At 37.9% G+C, this 27,981-nt stretch overlaps 1 protein-coding gene across 1 annotated transcript; it reads right to left on the bottom strand.

Annotated features, from left to right (window-relative positions):
• Positions 1 to 27,975, bottom strand: LOC145767550 (intraflagellar transport protein 172 homolog). The gene is made up of 44 exons (XM_082579393.1): positions 27,860 to 27,975; positions 27,041 to 27,184; positions 26,364 to 26,516; positions 25,860 to 26,005; positions 24,371 to 24,514; positions 23,735 to 23,893; positions 23,349 to 23,472; positions 22,877 to 22,972; positions 22,562 to 22,624; positions 21,960 to 22,134; positions 20,933 to 21,106; positions 20,528 to 20,605; positions 20,326 to 20,426; positions 19,755 to 19,898; positions 19,218 to 19,312; positions 18,635 to 18,742; positions 18,095 to 18,179; positions 17,848 to 17,925; positions 17,059 to 17,151; positions 16,414 to 16,590; positions 15,735 to 15,806; positions 15,346 to 15,419; positions 15,102 to 15,202; positions 14,283 to 14,452; positions 13,936 to 14,123; positions 13,420 to 13,555; positions 12,774 to 12,866; positions 12,408 to 12,470; positions 11,859 to 11,962; positions 11,099 to 11,193; positions 10,578 to 10,641; positions 10,091 to 10,202; positions 9,749 to 9,927; positions 9,419 to 9,529; positions 8,790 to 8,913; positions 8,188 to 8,361; positions 5,883 to 5,969; positions 5,560 to 5,656; positions 4,659 to 4,780; positions 4,458 to 4,577; positions 4,032 to 4,168; positions 2,788 to 2,905; positions 1,495 to 1,648; positions 1 to 859 (listed from the first exon to the last, which is right to left on the bottom strand). Exons 1-44 carry the CDS (start codon positions 27,896 to 27,898, stop codon positions 675 to 677), a joined length of 5,256 nt encoding a protein of 1,751 aa, XP_082435519.1. The 5' UTR covers positions 27,899 to 27,975; the 3' UTR covers positions 1 to 674.
• Between the last annotated feature and the right edge of the window lie 6 nt (positions 27,976 to 27,981).

The following is a 27,981-nucleotide window of genomic DNA, read 5'->3' as shown; positions in this document are numbered from 1 at the left end:
TTATAAAACATATATTTTTTACAAACATGAAAATACCGATATATTCTAACAATAAAATCAAAACCATACTACACCATTGGAGCCAATAGTCTACTTAGCATGTTGAAATAACCATTTTCATTACGATACGTTGAAGTAACAAAAGAGAAATGCCATTTCAAGGAGGGCACGTGGATTCAAGGTCGTATCCAGACGTAAAAACAACGTTGATTCAAGGTGCACCCAAGATCTACGACATCAAACTATCCAGACAGCAAATCAGTCCTTTTTACATTGATTCAACGTCTGAAGATGTTGAATAAAAAAGGACTGATTTGCTGTTTAGGCAGTAGAAAAGTTACTTCTTCATTGCTGACTTGAAGATAAGGGTAAAAGAAAACGAGTGTATGAATCACAGTGCATTTATCCGGAACATTTCCAATAGTGCTATTATTTAAATAACGTGGCTACCAAGAATTTGGCTCCAAAGGCCAATAATTGGCCTTTGGAGCAATTGGCCTTCAATTATTGAAAAACTCTATTTGATGCTGAAGAGAAGTTTGATCAAAAAGACTCAGCAAATTTCAGAATAAAATTAATTTAGGTGCATTTTCATAAAAAAGGGTCGTGTTTGTTGTGGTGAGTAGACATAAAAACAATGACACTGTAATAACAGACTCAATGTAAAAGCAGTTTTAACTCCGGTACGCAGCTCCAGCCGACGTCATCCCCCCTGTATACTGGTTGATGAATCTCAACACATCTTGCAACGCCCATGTCGACGTCATTTTGGTTGCCACAGTGATACGTTGCCAGTCGTCACGGTTCGCTGCACGTCCTTGGGCCTTAAAATCGATCTGATTGCGAAGCACCGGGTAACCTGGATAATCGAAAAAAGTTAATTAGTATGTTTCACCCCAGGACTGTTGGGAGAATAACTTGGGCCTGGCATCTAGATCCTCCGGTCCCAAACCGAGGCACTCTCTCGAAAAAAATGCACCATATCGCAAGATTACGCGTGGATTCTTCAAGCTTATAACGATTTTGAGCCCCTAAAATAATCCCAAGCCGGGTCCAAGAGTACTCCCAGTCAACGCCACGGTTTCTGACAAAACATCACAATGCAGCAAGCAGTTTCAATTCAATCCGTGTGAAGACATGGAGAAGCATGAGGCGCAATACGAGGGATTTTCACTAAGAAAATCTACTTGTAGCCTACCGGTAGTTTATAGATATTCTTGGTGAGTTTAAAGCGACAAATTTTATCATAGCCAGTTAATAAAAACAAAAACCATTGATTAAATTGTAGAATTTTTTTTAAATAAAAACTATTACCAAGATTTAGATTCCAGCAGGCTACTTTTGCCGTGCAACGGCACATAGAACACGAATAGAACACAGATTATGATAGAACCATGAATACATAGTTTACTGTTAGAAAAAACTGTAGCCTTTCTAACAGCAGCGTTGAGTCTAAGTAGAAATACTAAAAACTTGCATCTTAGCCATTCTAACCTGTTATGATGCAGGGCAAGGCACGTATCCCGGTATTATGTGCCAAGAGGTTGCATTCAAACGTGCCGCGTTCGTCTTCAGGAAGCACTTGCTCCACTTTGTGGTCCATTGAAACGGCTAAAACCCAATCACGAACTTCCTCTCTACCGCTCTCCTGCGACAAAATAATAAATAAATTTCTGGATTAATTTCTTGCATTCTTTAATTTCTTGCAACAATTATACTGCCTGGTAAACAGTCCCATTCTGTATTTAGCATCATTACAAATAAACTTCTTTCTCAAGCTGATGACATCGCTTCAATGCACCAGAGTCGATAAATAGAAAATGTAACTGAAAAATAATACAAACTGAAATGGAACCACGTTACATAGCAAACTCGAACTTGTCTACATCCTACTGATGTTCTGATGAGTATAATGTCTGTATAGTTATCTTTGTGTTTGTTACATCCTACTGAGGTTCTGATGAGTACAATGTCTATATTTTTATCTTTGTGCTTGTTACATCCTACTGATGTTCTGATGAGTATAATGTCTACATTGTTATCTTTGTGATTGTTACATCCTACTGATGTTCTGATGAGTACAATGTCTGTATTGTTATCTTTGTGTTTGTTACATCCTACTGATGTTCTGATGAGTATAATGTCTATATTGTTATCTTTGTGATTGTTACATCCTACTGATGTTCTGATGAGTACAATGTCTGTATTGTTATCTTTGTGATTGTTACATCCTACTGATGTTCTGATGAGTATAATGTCTGTACTGTTATCTTTGTGCTTGTTATTAGAATCTTCTGAGTTTGATGTGTACATTTCTTATAAACAATCCTCCGATTTCGTACTCAAATTGACAAGAAACAAACTTCATCTATTTGCTTTTATCTAGGTTTCAGTCTTCAATTGTATGCTTGCATGTTGAACGGTCGTTCATGTGTTAAGGTGGTCTATACTTTTGTAATAAAACAATTAAAATTTCAGTTCGTAAACAATTCTACAGCCAAAGACAACGGTGATTTTTAACGTGTCTTCTAGACTTCATTGCTCAGTGACTAATGGCCCTTATACTGTACCAACACAAACCAGAGGGTAGTGGAAATCCGGATGTTAAAGATATCCTAACAGTGAATATATCCAGATAATTAACGTATCCCAATAGTAAAGAAATCCGGATGATACAGATATTTTGATAGCAAAATATTCGAATATTAAAATGGGGATAATACAATCCGGATACAAATAATAAAATCCAGATATGAATAACAAAATCCGCATACAGGTGATACTCACATCAAGGTATTGTTTCTCCGGAAGCGGAACTTCAAACGGAATATCTGTTTCTTGGAAGTCTGAGTTGTCGATCATATCCAACGAACCTTCTTCAATCGCTTCAGACAAGTCAAGATACCTGATCAATAGTAGCACTGAATGTATGAAACTCAGTGACTTGATACGCTTGTGAAATTTTCAAAGTCTATCGTCAATCAAAAAAGCTCAGTTAGACGCTTTAAAATAGGTATTGTGAATTCGTCTAGACCAGGGGTCACCAATTTTTTTGCATGCGGGCCACTTTGGCACTAAGGAGAGCTGTGGCGGGCTGCACTGATAAAATGTTAGGTAGGTTGACTCTTATGCTAAAAAATAACGCATTTCGTAGCCTGTATCCAGCGTTACATGTTGTTCATATTTATGTTAGAATACCGCAGCAACAAAATTAATCGAACAACGCTACTGCCAGGCCAAGCTCCTTTTACAACACTTTTGACTTTTTTTAACAATGTCTAATAAACGAGGCCACTTGTTTTGCGCACTGAAAGCGAGGCGAGCGGTTTCATCAGAATATTCATCGCCAAAATATTTTCATAATACAATCACAAAAAGTCTTTAAATTTATATATAATATTTTGCCAATTTATTATAAATTGAGTTGGCACACCGACCTATTTTGCCAACAAAAACTTGCATAAAGAGAACACTGGTCGTGAAACACAATAACGGTGAAACGCACACTAGTGTTTACATGACATTACATTTGCAAACTTAAAATAAGCAACCCTATGCTCGACATTTTCGAAATTCGAAAACAGACGTTTTAATCAACCACTGGGACAGTGTGGCTGGACATCGCATTGGAATAGCTTTAAGCAACCCCCACCTAGAACTATAATCTGATTGGTCGGTCGGTGGAATCGTATGCAAAGCGAAAATATGCTTCCCGGAAAGTATTTTTGGCCTTCGTGCTCTTTAACTCCTCAAGAAAAGTATTTTTGGTTATACTTGTACGCTGATACCTTCCGCGGGCCGCAGCGATACAGCGTGGTCTACGACCCCTGGTCTAGACGCTTTACAGTAACTAATGTTTGTTCACAGGCAGCCTGTAGACAAATAAGTAACAATAGAAATTGAAAAGCTGTGAAAAACTTAATGACCACATACAACCTCGTAATACCACTTTATGAACAAATCTCAGTTTTTGGTACAATTTTATCGGCTTTAATTAAGATAGTGTGACTTTGACAAAGATCGTCAGATACCTGTTCCAAAACAAGAAAGCCATGTTGAGCTTGTCCACAGCCCTGCAGTAAAGCCCAGCCTCGTAGAAAGCTTTGTCGGCAGGCACCACTGCTGTGTAGCGCAAAAGAGAGGTAGATATCTTCGCCAGCAAGTCGCCCTTGGAAGATAGAAGTTATTTGTTGAGTTGATCAATTGAAGACTTTGATTTAAAGTTATATTACTCTAAATTAAATAAATGGCAACCCTGTAAAGCAGTTTTAGTGAATAATGTAGCAGATTGAAAAAAAGAGCAAGTATTTCTAATCTTCAACGTAAATTGATATTTCCGCAGATTACAATCAAGGTTTTGACAAAAGCAACCAAGACAAGCCCAAAGCATCAATAACTCCTGAACTTTTAGATTAGCAATCTCATCTACATGGAGCAATATAATCTACTATACCCACCATGTTGCTTTGCTCCTTACAAGCGGCCCTCACCGCGTAGTAATGCGCCAGTAGCATAAAGGTTTCAAATTCCTCCAATTCAGCCGAGTTCTTATGTTGGGTTTCCTGCATGGTTTGAGCCTTCAAAGAAAAAATAAGACAAATAACAACTCAAAACTTCCAGTAGACGTGGAGTAAATGATCATTGACGACGTGACCTACCAAGCCAAACAAGGTGTCCCGAAGGCTGGCCCACGTCTTGTAGTTGTCTACATCAGAGGAAGAAATTACGTCATTGGCGATTCGCTTGTAGATATTGAAGTTTTGGTTGTTGGGTGGAGCACCTGCAATGGGAGATTCCAAATGGCGTTTGTTCATCATGTATTAAGAAGTGAACTTATCACCAGAATACATTGCAACAAAAATAAAGAGCCCGAATTGTAGACGCTAAACTTGTGCTCAGAAAACGTTTGGAAAACGAATCTGTTTTTATTTTAAGTTCGTTCGTTCAAATTTTAGCTCTGAAGATGAAAACAGTTTCGTTTTCGTAATGTTTGCTGAACATGAGCTTAATTTTTAAACTTTAGGCTGTTCATTTTTTGATCGTCTTAATCGCTATGAAAGCTTCCTTAGTTTAAACCTGGGACTATAATAGAATTTAACGTATTTCTTACAACTGTACGTCAAAGTCTTCCGCAAGACTAAACTAACTAACCAACACCAGTGTACGGCGTTAACAACCTGAAGATTACAACAAATTATTCACAGTAATGATGATCAGTTTACACTGAGTCGATGGCATCTGACAATACCAATACAGCAGGAAAAAAGAAAACAAATTAAAAAATTTTTTTCTACAGTCTCTAAACCTTCAAAACATTTGGCTAGGGCTAGGTTAACACTAGAATACCTCAGATAAATTTTACTCAGCAAGTAGGATTAAGAAATGCTTATGTCGGTGAAATCTAGAACAAACGCTTCTATTACATCATCATGCTAAACTTGGATCATGAAAAAGATAAAGCAGTCAATGCGTCAAAAATAGGTGACAAAGAATGGAAAACTACGAAAAACTAATGGAAAACTACGCCATTTAGCCCTTTTTAGCAATACAGCATCATACCATGTTGGGCGTACAATTCCAATGCGTCCAGTACGTTGTCTTCTTTGAGAAGTTTGGCGGCATACAGCGCAACATACTTGTGTAAGACATCTTGACCCTGCAAGAAAAACATGTTTTAAAATGAAACAAAGTTTAAATTTTCTTTTTCAAGCATGTTGTGAAATCGAGGCTTCCTCCACGTCTACAGGAAGTTTTGAGTTGTTATTTATCTTATGTCGAGTGTGTTGGAAGTAGTGCAACTTTTACAAAAGCTATTTTTTTTAACTTAAGCACACAAGGAATTTTCGCTCATAAATGACGCCTTGAGGTATCCCTTCGTCTACCTCCTGCTCTGCGGTTTGTATACATTTGTCCCATTGTCCGCGCTCAACATACATGTCCAGTGCGGCTATCACATCAACAGAAGCCATCTGAAAACAAAAGTTGTTTGATCAGATCTAAATATGGATGGTGTTGTAATCCAAAATACCAAACAAAAGACTCAGTTCATTTACATTGAATCAACGTGTGATGAATAGAGCTTAATTCAGTGACATGGTGTACCTTGATACACGCAACAAACATTTCCATTTCAGTGTAACATATCATTAACTAAACAGAAATTTTACAACACATTAACAAAAACAGTCAAAAATACATGTATCACAACCATACGCGCCGACTTCCGGGGGGGCCAGGGGGCGGCGCCCCCCGTAAATTTATGGTTGAGGGGCAACAAAAATGTCTATTACAAGTGGTGTTTCAAAGATAAAATACTTCGCGAAAAAGATTTAGATCATTTAAACGGATTTAAAGAATGCCGAAAGCGAAAAACAGCCTAACGTTGCTCTTGACTGCAAAACAGCAGCTGATCGCATGGCTTTCTCTGGCACGTGAATTACTGAGATGCGCACGTTCACAGTCACACACTGCTTACCTTCCCGTGCGTGAGGAGCAACTTCAAAGTCAAAACGCGTGGTAGCAAAAAAGCGAATGCGAGGTTGAATGTTTATTCTCATTTCACGAGTTATCCAAGCGTCCATTAGATTTTTTTGTGACTTCAAACATGAAATCGATTTTAGCAAACTTTATCGAGTTGAAACTACGACACAACGAACAATTACGTAAATACAGCTTAAAGAAAAAATGCATTTTTCAAAACTGTCATCCGTGTTTTGCTTCAATAAGCACTATATATTGATGTAAATATTGTGAAAATATATACATCTCATACACTCATCTATATGAAATATGACACTCCTGCACTACCGTGTAGCCTATACTCGAGTATAGGTCAATCTCGTATACGTCGAACCCCTACTTTTGAGCCGAAAATTGGTATTATTTCCTTCACCCGTGTATAAGTCGAATAGCTTATTCCGACACTACCATTCGATGGTTCATCTAAGAATTGGGATTGACATGAGGTATGGAAATTTCAAAGTAGATCGTAGTGTAACTTACGCTGTTGGAATAGTCACGTAACTATTCACGGCAATATTAAGTAAACCAACTAAATTAGACGCGCTATTTTCAACGAGGTCTTCCAGCTGTAAGATCAATTGTGATTGAACAGAACGCATTGTTTTGTTCACAATGTGTGAGAATTAAATCGAAAACCGATAAAAGAAAAGGTGTTTAATGAGCTTGGTCGCAGGTATTGCCTGCATTAACGACGTCTTTTACCGCTATTATCACCTAACCAACCTGACATCATCGTTTTATGCGGCCGCTAAGGTTTGACATCGACTTCAACGATCATGGAATGCTACGTAATAAGAACGATTATATCTTACACGCAAAAATAAAAAAAATCGATCTCTTAAAACAGCTCTTTCCGCTGTTTTGTCTCGTGAGCTTTGCATATTGCTCAACAAGTGCATAAAGTTTAGAATTGACAAGAAATCATTAAAATTGAAAATTAAGGTTGAATCACTGCAAATAAACGTATTCAAAACTTTGCTTCCGCCGACGCCATTTCACCTTCCGTAATCTACGTCGGCAATTTCCCGCAGCAAAAATGCGTTCATTTTGTAAACTGCCTGGAAAAAACAGCTTGTTCCGTGTATAAGTTCAACTGTCTTTTTGAGGTGAACATCACTTGCGAACATCTCGACCTATACTCGACAGTATTCGACTATAAAGACTTTCGATAAAAAACAAGAGAAAACACTTCGCCGTTGTTAACGCTTTGAAGGTAAGTAATTAGCAAAACGAGGTTAATAAAACTGATAGCTGATTATGATTTTTTGCGTTTTATTTCGATAACTTCACTGTCTTGATCGTTGTTATGCCCTCGCAGGAAAGGAAATTAATCGGCTTGTTTTCCAACTGTTCCAATTATGACCTAACAATATCAATTTGTTTACGTCTAGGCGTCTTGCATGTATAAAACTAATCGTTTCAAGCAGCGGTTTTAATAAATTTGGTTTGCGACCTAGGTGTCAGTATAAACAAGACAGTAAGCTTAATCAAAGACTATTTTAATTGAGTAAAATAGCGTTACGGTTATGACGTCATCACCTTTCCTGCCCCCCAAGGTTTTTTGAAAAGTCGGCGCCTATGATCACAACCTTTGCGGCAAAATGAACACTAGATCCTGAAAGCAAATTTAGGAAGTTAAATGCAATGCCAAGTCAGAATCTTTACCTCCTGCGTGTTTCCATGATGTTTCAAGTGTTGCTTGTACTTCTGATCCACATAAGCCTCCAGTTCAGGAGCGTAATCCCGGCAAACACTCTTGGCTTTCTGGAAATCTCTGCTCTCGATGAAAGCGTCGGCCGCTTCTTGTATCATGTCCACTTGTACGTATAATTCTGCAGCCTAGAACGTAAAAACAACATATTCAAGCACTTTTTTGTTGGAAGATTTCAATGATAACAGTGTGCTTTTATATTGCTCTGTGTGGCTCTCAGTAGTTTACAAGGCAGACAGTGTCAGTGCAGCTGCAGCCGCATAGAAGTACAACCGAAAGATTTGATACTTGTTTCAGCTGAGGTTTTGCAACAATCCTCTGCAAGTGACTTCTACTGAAAGTCTAGGCATTTTAGAGTACGTTTAGTACGTTTAGTTAATATGTATAGTACAGCAGGTATACTTTAGCGTTTTTTTGTAAGTTCAATAAGCATTCGGCCTTTGAAACTACAAGTAGGCCTATCATTAATAACAGTTCATTTCGAAGGCACAAAATCGCGAACAACAGTGTCATGTACATTGTACAACAGTGATTAAAATGTAAGGAAAACACACACCTTGGCGTGCTTCTTGATTTCAATAAACTTTGGTCCAAGAAGCTGAATGACTACGGTGGCTTTTTCAAGGGGAAGAAACTTCAAAGCAAGTTCAGCGGCTTTCACCCAACTCTTCTCCAACAACCTGCGCATTCGATGATTGTGCAAACGACAATAATAAAATGCATCGAAACTATTGAGCTAACCACAAAACTTGACGTTTTATATTCTCAAAGTTTTAGGCAACTTTGGTTATGTGGGACTGGTTATACGTGTGACTGGTTGGTGTGACTGGTTATACGTGTGACTGGTTATACGTGTGACTGGTTATACGTGTGATTGGTTATACGTGTGACTGGTTATACGTGTGACTGGTTATACGTGTGACTGGTTATACGTGTGACTGGTTGGTGTGACTGGTTATACGTGTGACTGGTTATACGTGTGACTGGTTATACGTGTGACTGGTTATACGTGTGACTGGTTATACGTGTGACTGCTTGTATGTGCGGTTCAAAGTGTGAATATATTTCAAAACTTGCAATGAATAAATTTAGAGTGAGTCCTTTTTCGATGATGTCACCATTTATCAATTTCTTTTTTAAATGCACTCAACCTTGAAAGAATTAGAACTTTCCCAGTGCCCATACCTTACATCTGTAGTCATATCTGATGATATCTTGCAGTAGCAGGCTACCGCTTGGCTGTACTCGCCCTGTGATTCCCAATCTCTGGCTTGCTTCATCAAACCATCCGCTCCACTGCGCAAAAAATAAGACTTTAAGCCTCTTGGCAAGACATAGTGACTTCAATGAGTGTTGAACCGAAGCCCTTTCGATTGTAGGAAAACACTCCTACCAAGTCCCCACACGAAGACGCAACTTTGGTAAAACAACCCGGCTTCTAGTGTAGGACAAAGCAACAGAGGGGGTCTGCCTTTTTCAGCTGCTGACACCAGAATTAGTATAAATCTATGGTACCTTGGTCCTTTCCGGTGCATTTCCTTTTCATATTCTCGCTGTAAAGCATCGAATTTACTGGGCATGTACTCCCTGGTTATTCGCAAAGCGTCCTTCCATAGTCCAGCATCTTTGTAATACTTAACTGTAAGGTCAGGCCGCTGTGCGCGGAGAAGAAAAGCTTCCGCTTGTTGAAATTCCTTCAAAAGTGGAAGACATACATATTAGAGCGGAAAAGAAAACTAGCACAGCAGATTTCTTAGTTTATAAATTTCGTTGAAAAAATGTAAAAAATTTGTCAAGAGAAAATACACTGAAAACATACAAACCAGACAGTAAATAGTACAAGTACTCAAAACTTACTTTCTGCTCAAAAGCAACTTGGGCCTGTCCAATAAGCACGTCGTTGACGGATTCTGGGACGTGATTTTGAGCGACTCTCTGTGCACTCTCCCAGTCTTGGTTATGGACGTACCTGGGATGAGCAACGGTAAGTTGCATATTAGATGGGCATTATGAACTAAGAATAAAAGTTGTGAGGTTTTAAAATAGCTTCCTTTCATCGTTTTTTTAATGAAGAGTTTTCAGTTTAGAACGACGTGAAAAAAAAGAGTTTAAATTTAAACATTGTGTCATTAAATTGCCATTGCGTTATTGCTGTGCCAGTGAAGACAATAATCAAGTATGCAGTTATTTGTACAGTGAAATCGAACATGTTGTGATTTCCTTGACAGCAAAAAAGACAGAAAGTATTCAAGTTTTCGCACACGAAGTGAAAAGGTATTTTTTGAACAACGCACAAAAGAATTAGTGTCAAACTATTGACAAGCACATGGATATGAAAACTTACATTAACACGGCCTCCTTCGGCTTGGACGCCTTGATGAACTCGGCTTCAGCTTCCTCGAACTTGCCTGTGTTGTAAAAGTTGTCATGACAAAATTCTACACGTGTTTGCTCCAAATTCAATGCTTTTTTGCAGAAATTAAACTTTTTACCGACAATTTAATGCTTTTTGGCTAATTTTTAATGTTTCTCATAACCTGATTTTTCCTGCCAATTTTAAAGCTATCGTCGTGAGTGATTTTATTGATCAATCATCATTTCTGGGTTTGATATATTAAAATGTTTGGAGAGAGTAATTTAATTTCAGTAAAAACAAGTTTAATTTATTATGCTACATAGCACTTAAACCTTTATCATGATAATAACAAACCTCCACTCTAAAAACGGAGCTGTAAAAATGAAACACATCTCATAGTTCATTTTCATACATGTGGCTAATAAGGTAGTCGCTTTCAAGATAAATCAAGCAACTTTAAAAGAACCTTTCCTGGCAAACCGATTAGAAAACCCGCACAGCCATCTCACCCTCATCTTCCAGGTACATGGCGTGTTTAAGGTGGATGTCTCCCATCTTGGATTTCATTCCCGTTTTAGCGAGGTCAAAAGCGAAGTCGAACGCACTGATACAGAAAGTTTATCAAGACAAGGTAATGCAGCTGATTCACAATAGATTTTTTACATCGATTTCACAAGATGAAAATTTTTGTTTATTACAAACGTTAAATAAATTAGCACCAAGACATACTTTCAAGTCTTTGTAGAAAGATGAAAGAAAAAAATCAATTCAAATTTAACAGTATTTACGAAAACTATATTAATCAGTTGCAGGTGAAATAGCCCATGTAGCCGTATCATCACAAGATGGCAAAAATTTCAATTTATCAATGACAGAAAAGTAAAGAACCCATGCTATAGTTTGAGTGGACAAAATCCTTTGTCGATGTAAATACGTTATATCTGCATTCCTGCTTCCGCTGGCACACGTCTAAAGTAAACTACCGCTTATTCAGCCAACCAATGCGGTCTAAGTTTATAGTTCACTACTTGAAAGCTTTCGCCACTTCATGTTACTTTATCTTTCATCAGCTGTCGTATTCGGACAAAAAAAAATCGAAAATTGAGATAAAATTATTTATAAAACAAAACTTTCGCATTAAAAAGAGCAAGCACTGTTACAGCTAAACCAAATAGTTTAAAGCTACGTTCAAATACTTTTTTTTCGTTCAATACAAACACGTTCAAATACAAATACACACTTTAACGTGTGTATAACATGTTTATTTACCAGTTTTCAGCTGCGTAATCAATTGCTGCTTCCAGCAATGCAAACTTGCTCAGAAGTTTCACTGCAGAGTCCCCACCCAGAGAACGGGCCCAGAGGTAAGCGACCTTTAAATTAAAGATTCATTTAAGTATGACGCAGACATGTGCAGAAGTGACACTAATAACCAGTTTCATTCTTAATGCAAACATTCTGTCAAACCCTCTAAGGTTGATGTATGAATTTTTTTCTCAAGAATTGCAGAGCAATAGCATCGGCAGCTCAGAAACCTCAGAAAAATAGATATCTTAAAAACGTTCTTTATATACATTTTCTTGTGCTTAAAAGTGCCACGCTAAGCCCATCGTGTTCAAGATAAGATGTTAACTTTCATCAACGGTCCTAACCGATTTATAGTTCGTTAGCAACGTGGCAGTTATTCAACCGGTTTGAACTTCATTTAACAATAAAAAAAAAAGAATTGAACATGACAGCGCTGAGGTAAAGTCAGACATTCGAGACATTGTAATTATGGAAATTGCTCAGCATCTCGCTCTGTAGTTGTTGATGTACCTGTTTGTGGGCTGTAGCTGTGCCGTGTGATTTTGAAATTCTGTACGCGTCCTCCCAAAGGTCCTACAGAAGATTGTAAACGGGTTAAAACGAGACATTTTCTTGAACAATAACAATGCAGATTTTTGTACAGCGCTGTATTCACGGCAGATGTTCGCAACTCTTGGGGCTTTACAAGACAGACAAATTCAGTGCAGTCGTGCGGTGGCACGGTCAAGTACGATTTTAGGAGTCGGTGAGTTGCAAAAATTTAAAGTTAATTTCCAGCTTTTTCCTCTTTATTTTGATGGATGGGCATAAGCTTAATTGTTGTTACGTTATGTCACGTTAAAGCAACATCGAGCAACATCAACATCGACTACTCACCCGCTGTCGGTACATGTTCACTGCGGACTTCCAGTCTCCGGCGTCGACGAAATGCTTCTCTGCTTGCTGGAGCAACCCCTCGCCCTCCAACTCCTGATAGAAATAGTTTAAGTTGGTTACATGAAACACACAGCAAAGCAGCCCGCTGGACTGAACCTGTCCCAGCCTTGCCAAGGTAAATCGAACTCAAGCAGGAATTAGCTGTTTCTATTCCAGTGAGCATAAGTAGGGTTTGACTCACTCAGCGAATTGCCAACGCAACGCAGAAGAAACTGTTGTTCATATCTTCCTCAAGTGCCCCATTTACAAAGTACTACAATATGGAATGCATGGCATAGCGGCTCTAGACGAAGCTTCTTTTATATACAAACACATCAGGCATAAGTTTTTTATCGAACGTTCATTGTCTTGTTTTATGTCTATTTGTTTTCGTCTGTGCAGTTTTCCGTGTTGTGAAACGTTTCAGGGCACGCAAATATATAGAATGCTAAACGAACTAAACGCAGTATTCATATGCAGAGCCATTTTTTTCTTTCGTTCAAGGTAAAACATAAAATAAGAATCACTTTTATGAAAAGAACATTTCTTGTAAACATTTGCATCTTTATACAAGGATCTGAAGCTCACGAACAAACATCACATCAACCTTAGCAAGATGCAAATGTGTGTCCTGGAGAAGATCCGGATGGTATTCCTGCACAAGCCTCATCATGTCGTCATAGCGGCGCAGTTTCTTGTGCATGGTGATAGCCAGGTCCGGTTCTCCGACGGTCAAGTACAATCTAAGAGAACAAAAGACAGCTTGCTATTTTAACTCTAAAGCGGAAGAATATACAGCCAAGGCAGCGGAGTAACATCAAACGAGGGTGGAAATAAAACATGAAAAAGATAGATAACTCTCGGATGAACGTTGGATATTGTTACAAGGTTTATAGATTATGACCCACAAACCAAAGAGCAAAAGTTAAAAAATTTCGAATGCTTGATCAAGGTTTCTCTTAAAATTCATAAGCTGATCTGACAAAAGGAAACCATTTTGTCATAGTCAGCTCGCGCTTCTTAGCAGCTATACATCACTGGTTTCTCTGGTATTTCAACATTATAGTAGATGCAATTGATGATAAACAATGAAAGAAATGAATGAGGAAAAAGTAAACTTCACCTTTCTGCCTCCCTGTACTTGGATTTAGCTTCTTGCTGCTGAGCAGTCGTGATGTAGAGGGTGCTCACTTCTTCAGGCTCCATGCAAGTCTGAGCCAGAGAGTGAGCCTCCTCCCATTTTTCTGATGCCAAGAGAAGTTGCACAGCATCCTGACGAGATCCTGCCTTCATGAAGAGCCTTGCTGCCATCTGGAGGATAAAGATTGAGAAAAAAACGTTCATCAAAACAAATTTTAGGAGTTTTGGGAATGAAGGTTTACTTTAACAAAAAAAGGAATCAGAAAGTAATTTATAATAAATGTAATTTGACGCTATCATGTTTTCTTTCTCTATTTCAAAACCAAATACCTCGTGGTCATTCTGCTGTGAGTAATGAATTCCAATCTTGTGGTAATACTTGCTGCTTAACGAAGGATCTTGGCCTTCAAGTATCAAGATGGCTTTCTTGAATTGGCGGGACCCAATCGCTGACTCCACTGCTTTTTCTGTTGCACCGGCCTCGATGTAGTGGTTGATCGCTGCACAGAAGCAAGGCAACGGTCAGTGGTGAACACCGGGGAGGGAGCGTGGACACCCCACTCGCTATATTTACGGCATCTATTTTTGCAGTCGATGTATTGCGAAGGAAAAAAACAACCACTGTTAAGTTTTTCTGCACACACCACTACAACTAATCCTGTTGTAGTTTCATAATTGACTTTATAAATTCCAGGAACAAGACCACTTTAAATTTCATTGTTCCACCAGTGAAATACTTAATCTAAAGCTGAAGTCCCCTCAAAGATGATTGCGATTCTTATCCGTACAATTCAGATAGAGCAGCGCCAAGAATATGCAGCTTGTAAAGTAACTTATCCCTTGTTACCAAAAGAAGGCACCTGTCGAGAATTTGACCATTCAACATCTAGATACAAAGAAAGTAATGCAGAGTGGCTAGCTCCATAAACATCATCATTAAGACGAAAACGGACTTTATTCTACGAAGCATTGTTCCTGGAGTATAGCAAATAAGTCTCATGCAAAAAAGCAGCAGAAAGCCACAATGAAGAATTGCGTTGAAAGCCTTCAGTACAAACGCAACATGAATGACAATCCGTTGTGTCCTTGAAATCCAGTTGCAAAAATGAGCAGTCCATGTTGCGTGGATGTGAATATTCTCTCCCTTACCAGCATCGTGTTGCTTCTGTGACGCAAGATGTTCAGCCCATTGATACTCCAACTTGACAACCTCTGATGGAAAAGAGGACCTTGCCAGCTCCACTGCACGGCTGTGAGATAACATTGGTTCGATGATTTGGTGCATTACTTTAATGTTTTATTTACAAATTGTTAACATTGTAATTATAGAAAGTTAGAATACAAAAACTTTAAAGAATTATCACACTTTTGTTTTTTCAACCTCGAATCATACCGATAGGCTTTGTCTCGTTTATAGCAATCCAGTGCATTTTGGAAATTTCCAGTTTTTTCAAACAGTTCTCCAGCCTGTTAAACCAAAAGTAAAATGGAGATTTACAAAAATAAACTTGGTCGAAATGAACTTTAACAAAAGCTTTCTAATTTAACTTTTTATTGCTAGATTTCAGCTAACAATTGCCATGTCAAATAAATAAAGAAATACCAGTTGAAATGACCGCCAAAGTCAGACATTGTCTAAAACAAACCATTTAAAAATGGCGGCTCAAAACGGTTTAACACAACAGGACGAAAACAAAGTTTTCTAGCATTGTTGTGAAGTGATCAAAGAGTTCATTCTTTGATATTCAGATCTTGAGTTAGCTGTAGCCTGATATATCTTACCTGTTCATTTAGGTCGTACTTGAGCAAGCCAGAGGCGATTTGTTCCATTAAGTGGCGATTCGACATCAGATCCTAAAGAAATGCCAAGTTTGTAACTCTCGCGTCAAGTTTGTAACTCTCGCGTCAAGTTTGTAAGTTTCACGCCAAGTTTGTAAGTCTCACGCCAAGTTTGTAAATCTCACGCCAAGTTTGTAAATCTCGCTTAAAAGTGTAAGCTGTTGACTGTCGAGGTTAAATCAGTAAACGATAAAGCAGCTGGAAATATAGTTTCGTAAGCAGAAACACAAATACTTAAGTATAGCGTGCAAAACTGGTAGGCGCTATGGCTGAGTTACATCAAACTAATGCTATTGGAGCATGTTCGTAAAAGCAATAATATAGACGCCACGATTTATTGAAGCAAATACAGCATTAAGTAGTTGTGTTAAACTTTTCCGGATGTAAACACCTGCACATTAAAGAAACGCCGGAAAATGTCTAGTTGCTGGGTGGCTGATTTAATATGAAAAATGATCGAGATAAAAAATTAATGAAATACAGGGAAATAGTAAAAAAGATTTTCTGTTTTTTTGTTTTTTTTTAAGCAAAACATGAAGACTAGTTGTGATAAGACGTACTGGACAATATCAACCGAAAAAAATGCTCTATTTTGTCGCCAGTAACAAATACAATTAATTACCGAGCGGGATAAAGCTAGCTTGGCTGCCCGGGCAGGCAGACCGGCCTTCATATAGAGAGCGATGGCTCCGTGCCAGTCTCCCTGCTGCTCCTTGAGTCCTCCTGCGGACTCATCTTGATTCGTGTCGATCAACCACTGGTAGTAAATGGAGCGGAGATTCTCTAGATCCGGATGATTCTAGAAAGGGACACTATGAAATCATCTGTGAAAAACTAACCGATTTTTCAGCATTCAACCAATTCCGATACGGTTTAAGAAGAAACATTTACTAACAACAATTACATTTTACAGTAGTTAACTTTGAACATTTCGCCAACTTTTTGTCTAGACGGAGATTGATTCCGTTGTTTTATGGCTTTGTGACTGTGCCACCTACGGACTGGCAGCGCAACGCACAATCTTAGCAACTATTTCGGAACGTTTAATTTGTACCTTTAAAGTTTTGCAGGCTTTTCCCGTTCACGAGCGTGCCGATATAACGCTTATAGTAAGCGGTACGTTTTTGTTTCGTATATGTTATTGACAAAAAAATGAAATGATACAGGGTGAAGTTTTAATAAAGCACATGGAATCTTAAAAGTTTACCGCACTGAAATTTAAAGATTGCGCTACTTATGCACAAAAAAGATACGAAAAAGTAATTACCTTCGATTCTGCTAGGGCGATCGCTTCCTTCCACATGTGCATATCCTGGTAGAGTTGGATGCACTCGTCTATTGCGCCATTCTCAATGAACAACTGTATTGAAAGAAATATAACATAATTAAAATAAACTCAAACGTTTTCGACACGTACGTGTGTTCTCATCAGGAATTAAATATACAAAATACATAAAATGAAAAATCGTAAGATAAATTTGACTTTGTACAACTGTGACGACATTTTGGACTGAGAAGCACAAACTGAACAGATGATACAGGAATGATTACGAGTAAATTATGCGGTGGGAAACAGATCACATGAGGCGTAAACTACAGGCATTTGACAAACAATTAGAACACACACCAAAGGAAAAATGAGCCACAGGCCTATAACTGCCGGTTGAGAGATGGATTGTTGTATGTTAAACCCGCTAAGGTTACTCTGTTTTATTTCTCTATGGTTCAACAAAGCAAACTCTCTACCAAAGCTGTATTGAAAGAAGTGTGAATTAATGACATTACATAGAAATTAGGCAAAACCAAGCATTGGCTAACTTGTTGGAAGGATTACCACTTCGTAGAGGATTAGCCTTCATTGTTTTGTAGAGATTTTTTCGTTATGAAATTGTATTTTGAATCAAACAAGAAAGCTAAATGGAAACTTTTTCTCAGTTTCTCTTTTCAGTTCCTCACCTCAAAAACCATGCGCTTTCAGACATAAGAGTCGTGTTTATACATTTATATTATTTAAACCTTGACCTCACAACGATAATTTCTTAATCAAGCAGACTACCTGTTCAGCTGTCTTAAATTTCTTTTCCAAGATTGCGAGTTTTGCTTGAACCTTGTAGTATTCCATTCCATCCAATCCCTGAAACGAGATATTACGTTAGTACTACCTTGCATTTTCATACAAGAAACTGATTACGTAAAAAAAGACGATCAACAGCAGCTATAACTGGCAAGAAGAATTATTGCAGAAAAATAGCAAGATATGAAAGAATGCAAGGTTTCATTAGTGCAGCATCAATCAAGCTTACTGTCTCTGTGGAGTAGCTATCAGCCATATCATTAAGGTTCTTCAGGTATCTCGTCTTCGATATATCGCCCAGCGCGGCAAAGCATCTTTAAAAAATGTCAAAGTGAGTTTATCAGCCATTTAAGAAATAATAAAAATTGCACAACGACAGAAACACTGAATAATTTGTTCATCATAAAGCGGTCGATAGCTCTGTGGGATGAATTAGCGATGCGATACTGATGAGCCCAGTCTCGTGGGCAAAACACGTGTTTATCGCTATCAATTTTTGCTACAATCGGCTGCCGAGAAACGAAGAATGAAGTTATGCCAGTAACGTTGTTAAACGGCAATACAACGATTGTGCAGAAGATTTGCACAATCAGTTCCTATCTTTCGTCTACATTTCCTTCAACAAATACTAACCAAATCCAACAGAGTCGATGTTACTACCGCAGGGCATCGAACCAGGGTCCTCGCGTCTATGAGTTAAGTGCTACATTTGCTTAGCGTTGCACTCGGTGAGGAAATATACGCAAGATCTTAAATCATACAAACAAACCTCTGCGCAATGTAGAGTTGCTTTCCATCCAGGGACAACTTGCTCAATGTTCGCCACATTGCTTCAGTCTCAGGCGACATTTCCAACGTTTCAAGATACGTCACGGCCCTGACAACGAACGCAACATGAGTCGAACGTAAAAATTCTTACGCACGCTACGTTTTCACGTTCTTGCGTTCACCGTGTGCCACGTTTACAAGCCATACAAACGTAACTTTTCCTGATGAGACTGCTAGGTGTAGAAAACACCAACTAAAGAAAAACTGTTTAAGCCTAATTGAAAATTTGAACAAGTTTGAGCATTTTTATTGTTCAGTGTTTGCTTTAAAAACTGACAAAGCGTCTTTAAACTGTTTTAATGAATTAACAGAACATGAGATGAAACCTAATAGGCCTATCTACAATCAATTTGTCAAAAAAAACAAAAAAAAATCCTAAAGTGAAGCTAAACCTACAGTATTATTGATCTACTTTTGTCATGAATGATACGAGATATTCTAAACTTACGTTGATACGAGACCATAAATCACAAACAATGATTCGAGAACCTAAATCACACACTACCACTAATGATATAATTCACCTTGAAAAATCCCCGTCATCAACAGCAGTACCAAATTCTATGAGGCCTTCGTCCAAAGTGTATGTGATCACATTGACACCTTCTTGCACTAAAACCTGACAGAGGACATTGTGGAAATCATTATCCTATCGTCCATTTACGTTTATTTAACGTAAAGAGACGGTCGTTTGTGAAGTTTCTTGGAAACAAATTTCATAGCATTTGATTTAGTCTGAGGATGCGCGCTAACGTATTGTGCGAAACGTTTATAATGTTTTTCACTTTTGTTTAACAACTAAACAAGAAAATAATGGGAGCAAAATATATTCAGATTTATTGCTGAAAACAATGTCCATAACAGAATAATTAAATTTCAGAGAATTAGCAAAAAAGAAGAACCTTCCCAGACAACAAATCAACCGTTTTTTTTACATTGATTTAACGTCTGCAGACGTTGAATCAATGTAAAAAACGGTTGATTTGCTGTCTAGGTTACATCATGAAACACTAAACAAGCGTAAAAGAATACAAAAAAATGAACAAGGTAAAACATCTCACTTCAGTTTTTCCTTCAGATCTTTCCAGCTCAATTACTTCTCCCTTGATGGGAAACATAGTGACCCTCTCTGGGGCATCAACGTTGTACCAGACGCACAAGCTATCCCTGTTCTGTGCTACCACAACGTCGCTCTGTGGAACCCACTGCAAGACAAGTCGCGTTTTGACACAGAAATAGATCACACACACTGACACATTTTGAAAATTTTTTGCAATTCATTTATGTTGACAATAAAAATTTTGACAATTTTTTCACATTTCGACAAAGAAACTGCATTTCAACACAGAAATACATCAACGTGTGGTTAATTTCGTGTCTTGAAAAAAGATTTAACGTAAACACTTGGAATGAATAAAAATAGCAGTTCATGCTACAGATGCTTTCCATAACACTAAAAACCATATATCGAGGTATGAATGTCTTGAAGGGTGCAAAATAAAAAAAAATACTGCTGCAGCGTCGCCTGGGATTGAACTCGTAGCTTTACGTACGTAGGAAAAAGTTGTTACATTGCTCAACCGAAGTGAGTGATAGAATTCAATTGATGTTCACCTTGTAAGTTCACTTTACCTGCACAAAAGAGCAGTAGTTGAGAAGAGTCATCTTCGTTTCGCTTTCAATGTCGTAGAGATGGAGTCGAAGGCGTTTGTCTCGGAACAAAAGCTTCGCCGCTTAAAAGTAAGTTGAGAATGAGAAGATAAAACTACAAGTAGCAAGTTCCAAGTCTTCACTTCACCATGCTAAGAAGAACGTTCAAAGATCCTATCCTTACCTGTTTCATTAAGTTCTAGCCAGTCTAGCTTGGAGTTATGCTGGATAGTTGACACTTGGTATCCCAGCATTAGATCCACTAGAAAGTGAAAAAAATACGTTTAGTTTTCTTGCTGGCAATTATTGGTTTAAGTATTAGCTGTTCTATAGTGAGTAGTCAGGTAGTGCTGACGCCAGGAAGATCGCTCCTTTTCAACAGTGTTATTTATTGCAATGTATTTATTAACATTTTTCTCCGTAATATCATTAGTTACAAAATTAAGGTTGTACAAATGAGCTAAAATATACCGGGTACAATTTTGAAGGACCCAATAGAAATACGTTAAAGTAAGAATTACGTTTGTCAACAAACAACTTTTAACGTCTAAACTGTGAAATAAACAAAATGGAGATCACAGTGTCTTACAAATGGAAATGGTCTTTGGGTCGATTAGGTAAGCCATCTTCTTGTTGTTTTCAAACCTCTTGTTCGAATGTTGTCGCTCGTTCAGTCTGACACTTATCAAGTGCGGGTTCATGAGTTCAGTGCGGACCGAACCCAGGACCTCGTTGCTTCCATATTCAACGAGAGATAATTCTCCTAAAAAAGGAATAATGAATTGCGATTGAAAAGATGAAGATTGCGGATGTTGGTTTTCATCCTTAATCACATGAATATATAGTAGAATAAAAACCGGAATTAGTAAAAAAATATTACTTTCATTCAAATTGAAGATGATATTGCGAGAAGGTTTTTCATAGATCGGAACTGCGGTTTTTCGTCTGACTCTCATTAGGAGCATATAGTCAGAATATAGTAAGCCTAATGTGGTGAGGTATTTATGGTAAGAAGGAAAGAAGGAAAACGAAACGTAAATTTTAGAAAAACGTAGTAATTCAAATTAACAAATTAAACTTTATTCTGACGAGAGCTCCTGATTAGGGTCAGACATGACATGGTTTTCATTACACTAAGTGACTAAGTTTTTGGCACTAATGAGAGTAGGGTGGCTAGCTCCTTTCTCTCGGCCGCCTTTTCTTTAGCAACTAGCCCACCCAATTTATTACACCTTGGGTAGAGCTGAGTGATGTTTATCAATCAGCTTAAACCCGGTGAACCAGGTTCGCACAATTGGAAATCCAGCGCCTTATCCGCTACGCCATTCCACTACCACTACTATACTGTATTGGCGCTTATAAAATATCTGATATCGTATTCTGTGTGTCAATGCAATTTGTTGATATATCACTGATAAAGCAAAAGAAAGCCCTGGTAGCCTAGTAGTCAGCTAGGAAAAACTTTCTTCTCGCAAGTTTCAAGTTTTGCACCACAAATCAACTCTTCAAGAAGGTCATACGCATGTATGGTATGTTTTTGGATCTAATATGTGAAAAGTTCAAATATGTGCATAATTACATAGTATTAGATCATCCATGGCAAATCCTGAGCAAACCTGCGTTAAAGATCATGCAGACATTCTCATTCTCGAAGAAGAACTTTTCATTTCCACCTGATCCTTGCCAAGTCACTTCTGACAAGCGGTTGGTGAGAAGATCACCAAGAAGCAAGGTATCTGATGTATGAGCGATGAGGAATCGATCTCCTCCCAGCATCTTCACCTCATCAATCTGTGTAGAAGAAGATTCGTTGGCGAAGATTTTTTTATACTCAAAAAAAAGAAAAAGTTTTTCTACGTGCGCTACGTATTTGTACAATTGTGCCTGATAGATGGATTTTGCAAATGGGAAAGCAAGAAGGCAATCTCTGTTCTTCAAGCACGTTGAGCCTCGCAAAAAAAAATAACTGCGTGCCCACTTTAGATTGCAAGGCAGACGCTCTCACTACTTTACCACATGGCTAGAAACTTACCACAAACTGTGATGGTGATCTACGACGGTTAGAGTTACAACAATTTTATGAAAAGTTGAGATAATGCGGAGATATTATCATCATCAAACTTATTATTACTTTCTAACAATACGAAACAAAAATATCGCTTTGAATAATTGATGAACAACAATAAACAAATCCATACCCAACAAGCGCATTGCTCACCTCATATCCGTAATGTGATTTCAAGACCACCCTCGTTCCACTTGTTAGATTCTTCACAATCACCTGGTTCAAAGAGTAATGCCACTGTTTATTTGCAGACGTCAATACAATGTCTTTTGTAATTTGAATTACGTTAATATAACTTGAACTTTGAAACAGTGTTTCCTTTACGTACTTATGAAAAGGAAGTTACCTACATGAAGTGTATGTGCATGTTAAGTGACATCACAATTATGTTTTTCACAATGCACAGCGCTAGAAATGTGGCTGTACGATATAGAAAAGGGATAGTACTCTCATACCCCTTGCTTGTACCTGAGAAAGTCCAGTGTAAGTGATTTCGTACTTGTTTTTGTAGATGGAACGGCGAAGGCAACAGTCAAACAGCTCGACTCCTCCACAAAGTGTGCCCTGAGGACACCGTCAGGAAAGATAGGGTTAATTATGACATCCAAAAAGTTAATATTTTAAAGACATTTTAAGTATGAATTTTGAAAAAAGATTTTTAAACTGCTACTGTATATGAAAAGTTTATAAAACTATGAGCCATTAAAAATTTTAAGTTTTTCTTATCACAATTTGCAATAGACTGTTTCATTTTTCTTTCGTGAATACAATACAACACCGTTGTTCATTCAACCGTACAGTATGGACTAACATAATTTTATATTTTCTCCGGATTGCAAAACTTAAAAACTACAAAACTCCGAAAAATTGCATAACATTAAGAATTGTTGCTGAAGGGAAAAGTTATAAAAAAAACGGCATAAAACACGTAAGACCGTACAGCGCATATCCTGGACCCGTCCTTCTTCCAAGCAAGCGAAGTTATGGTGTAAAGATTCTTAATTTCCTTCGGTTTAGCTTCGTCCCATGTGCCTCGTCGTGGACTGTGTGTGAACAAGCGGAGCCTAGAATGGAGATGCAGCTGATGTGAACATTGGTGGAATCGAAAAGCTAAAGCTTGACACATATCTAATCTTAGATGTATCAAATATGACACTAAACTGTAACAGAAATCGAAGAAATTCAACTATTGATTAAAAACTAGAAAGAATACATCGGTAGTAAATTATATTTAAGAATACGACAATAATACCAGTGCTGTTGCCTACAGAGCATTATTCAATATGGCACAGCACAACGTTTTGGGAGTAATTCCTTTAGTTCTACCTGTCGTAGCTTCCAAACACGGCGCTCTGGCCACTGGGATTGGCCACACCCACAGTGAATTCCTTCTCAGTCTCATCACGAGAATAATCGAAGTTTTGCACAGGTCTGCCTTCCTTGTTGTAAACCACAACACGACGATCGCACCCAGCCACAAGAATGCTAAAGTTGATTTTTTTTTTTAATTAATAAGCAATCTTATTGCGGATGTCATAAAAGAGGATGTTAAAGTGAGACAATAAGGACAACATTGCAAAAAAGGTAGCCCAGAAAGCGTTTTTACCATTTGTCGCTGCAACTATTCTAAGAGTTCTATATTAGCTTTTACATTGGTTTACCAGCGGTGGGATGACGCAGGGTTAGCGTTGGCTATCTAATAATACGAACTTAGTTTAACTCCCGGCTCAAGCTGGTTGTTGGTAAACAACGCTCACCTCTACCTAGGGTGTAATTGCAATTGAGTGGGCATAGTTGCTGAAGGAAAAGCGGTCGAGAGAAAGGAACTGGCCATCTTGCTCGTGTTGGTGCCGAAGACTTAGTATGATACTGATGAGAACCTTATCTTGTCATTCCCCTGAAGCTCAGTAATTGAGTATGAGACCATCTTACAGCAATACAAAATTAAAGTAAGTATCTTACGAAGAGGTAGCCCATGCCACTGCATAAGGAGGGCATGAGTGGGTGATGATCTTCCCTTGCGCTTCACCGCTTCCCTCATCGTCGAAGAAATATCGGATCAATGTTCCATCTGCATGACCGGACAGCACGCCTTTGCCGGTTGGACTGTAGACATACGAATTCCACTGATTAACGTATTTTCAACGTTTTATGCCTGTTGTTTAACAAACCTGTGGATATTTTCGAAATGAAAGTAATGAAGTTTTAAATTAATCAATTAATGGCAAGGGGTAATGATTTTATCAGGAGGAGCATCGTCTCATCATGAAATGTTTACGCACTAGTATGCAGACGTGATCACTGATCAGCTAACCAATGGTGTGCAGGGGGAGCAAGTCTTTTAGGCGCAGACAGTTAGGCGCCGGTCAAATAGGCGCGCACACTGTGGCGTCTGGATATTTAGGTGCGAAGCACTGTGGCGCCCGTTCATTTAGGTGCTATTTCTAATAAAGTCTGCAGATTGTATCAGCGTGGCAGGTAGGATAATTCTTTTCCCACAAAATGTTACATTGAACAGAAAAATATACTGTATTTGAATGCGTGTGTTCGGCATTTATTTGTTGTTAGTCCAGGTTTGCGTCGGCGAAAGTTTTATCAATAAATTATTCAAGTTTCCGAACATGACTGAGTTCACTTTTAGTGAGTAAAATAATAACTATGATACACTAAACATCAGTAAAAAATATACCGTAGCCTATATTCAAGCGGGTGGTAGGCTTGAGTGAAAAATAACTTAGTTTTTCGTCAAAACCCCGACTAGGTGTAATAACGAGCAAAGTCGCTCCATTATGCTTGCAACTTATAGCTAGGGTTCATATGCCCGATAGAAATGTATTCATGTTGTAGAGCGTTGTCTCATACGAACTCGCCGTACGACCAATCTATCCCGACTAGAAGCAATTGCGAAAGATAACAAATTAAGTAAGGTTCCATCTGGCGGCAACCTGTGTTCAGGATGCATAGCAAATGTCCTGTGGAGATGCGCTAATATCAAGAGTAGTAGAGCGTTGTCTCGCACCTCATCTCCACACGCGCATTAACAAAACAACATATTTTTCTGTTCAATGTAACATTTTTTGTGAAAAGCATTGCCCTACCTGCCAAGCTGATACAATCTGCAGATTTTACTAGGAATGGCACCTAAATGAACGGGCGCCACAGTGCTCCGCACCTAAATATCCAGACGCCACAGTGTGCGCGCCTATTTGACCGGCGCCTAACTGTCTGCGCCTAAAAGACGTGGACCCTGTGCAGGTGAGAAGAGGCTTCTTAAAGTAAAAAACAAAAAGCTCAACAATTTTTACTTTCTTGAATGTTACAATCATTATATAATGTCTTGACACCATTATTTTTAAAGTTGATTGATTGCTTTATGCGAGGAACACAAACAAACAAGACAGATCAAAGTTAACCAACATCTATCCAAGGAATAGTGAGATTGCAAGCTCACTTGGTTGTTACAGAAACAACATAGGAATCGGTTCCATAGATCGTCGATGATTTGTTGGTTCTTGTGTTTGCCAATCTAACTTTCCCTTCGGACAATCCAAACACAATGGCACCTTCCATCGGCCACATGAGACATGTTATTGCACTCTGTGAGCGATAAAAATAATGACAAATAAACAGACATTTTTACATGTCGTGTTAAATATGAATATCATCACAGAAATATGTAAAAACAAATGAATAACGCATATATAAAATAGCGGGCTTGGACACATATGGTGAGGAAGATGCTGATGGCCCTAAAGCTATGTTTTTGATGTTAGGATGCAACCAACCATACAATTAAAACAAGTAAATACAATCAAAAGGTTCGCAACTTGGGTAGGCTTCATGAGTTAATGCTCAGAAGATTTGAATGATATATATAAAGTTTGCTCATACATACAGCAAAGATCAAAATAACAACAAAACACAAAAGGGGTTAAATCATTTTTGATTGACTCACAGTTTGAACAAACTTGTTGCAAATAACTTTTTTCTCTCCCCAGTCATCGCCAATCTTGTACACATAGATGATATTGTCAGTTTGCCCAAGTGCAATCTTGGAGGAGCAAGGCGAAAATGCAATACCCTTGACAGAATAGCTTTTCTTGCCATACTATGAACAAAAACAAGAGCTTATACTTACGTTTATTGCCCAAAATAAATATGAAAACAGAACTGATAGTAACAATAAAAAGTAACATTTTTTACATTTTTCATAACTTCTTTCATTCATAGTAGTGTAAAAACTCAAATTGATAGACAACTCACAAGACCAATAAAAATATTAATAGCATTTATACAGTGCCACACAGAGCAAAATGTACAGTACACCAAGGCGCTGCACACAATGATGGTTAAAAACTAATTAATTCAGTCATAACGTTTGGTGAAATAAAATGTTTTCAAATGAATTTTAAATTCATGAATTCATAGATTGTTTTTTTGCTTGTTTAATCAAATAAGAAACAGTTCTAGCACATAGCAGCAACAGCTAAGAAGGTGTGGTTACCAGTGCAGAATTGGTAGTTTACTAATGAATGACGAATTTACTCAAATGTGAAATTTTATACAAAGACTCTTAGAAAACAAAACTCTGCTTAAAGGTATGTGTTGAAACAACCTTTATATTTAACCCACCTTAGAATCAATTGGTTTTGAAGAAAACTTGTCCCTTCTCTCCCCATTCTCATCGTAAAGCAAAACAATTCGATCAGAAGTACATACAGCAAGCTTGTTGTTGTTTGGTGCCCAGCACATGCAACATACCTTTGCTTCTCCAAGCTACAAAAAAAAGTAACAGTTTATACACATGAACTATACTAATTAAATGTATGTTTACATTGTAATACACAAAACATACATCCCTTTTCAATAGAAATCTTATAAAATTTAAAATACTTATTGTCATTCTTATACTAAAAATAAATTAATGTTTCTAAGCTCATTATATCAATTTCCTGTGCCGTACTTGAAGATGTTATGAAATGCTGGTATAGATGGTGATGTTGACTCAGAAATTTTGCTTGACCTTAGTTTGGTTTTGAATCTTAATCCATGGACGGACAAAGTCTTTGACAGGTTATTTGGGGTAGTTTCGCATACTTGTTTTGCATACGATACTTACAAGGCCAAGTCTTGAACAAGAACTCTAGCCCACCATCCTTCCTGTTTTCATCCTGTAGCAGGAACTTCACCACACAAATAGACCTTATCACTTTATCAGTCCTCTTCACACCCATGCATGCCAACCACACATGTAAGGAAGCCTGATTTAGACTCATTGGTCATATTTGAAAACGAAAGGTAAACATCATCATCATCATGGCAAAGATAAACACAAAAAATCAGTAACTACTTTGCTAAGTCTTTCTTTGAATTTTTCCACAAAAAAATTGTAAATCTAGTAAAGTACTCATAATATTGACCTATACATCCTTTTAGATACACTTCACTCACCTGGGGTTCAAGCAGCGTACTCAAATGTTTTAATTGCATCTTATTGGTGCTATCATCAATCAATGAAAAGTTCTATAGATCTGTACTTCAATATGGATCAAGTGAATATAATTACACTATCA

This window comes from Aplidium turbinatum, chromosome 3 (genome assembly GCF_918807975.1).
Source record: "Aplidium turbinatum chromosome 3, kaAplTurb1.1, whole genome shotgun sequence".
NCBI classification, from domain to species: Eukaryota; Metazoa; Chordata; class Ascidiacea; order Aplousobranchia; family Polyclinidae; genus Aplidium; species Aplidium turbinatum.
This window is presented reverse-complemented; position numbering and strand designations above follow the sequence as displayed.

Bases quoted from the DNA above. Each gene is read 5' to 3' on its own strand.
- LOC145767550 (XM_082579393.1), bottom strand. From the start codon at position 27,898: ATGCAATTAAAACATTTGAGTACGCTGCTTGAACCCCAG. The intron at 23,473-23,734 runs GTAGAACTAAAG...TCTCCATTCTAG, and splicing joins GTGTTTGGAAGCTACGACAG to GCTCCGCTTGTTCACACACA. The intron at 11,963-12,407 runs GTACATCAACAA...TTTAATTTAAAG, and splicing joins CAGCTACAGCCCACAAACAG to GTCGCTTACCTCTGGGCCCG.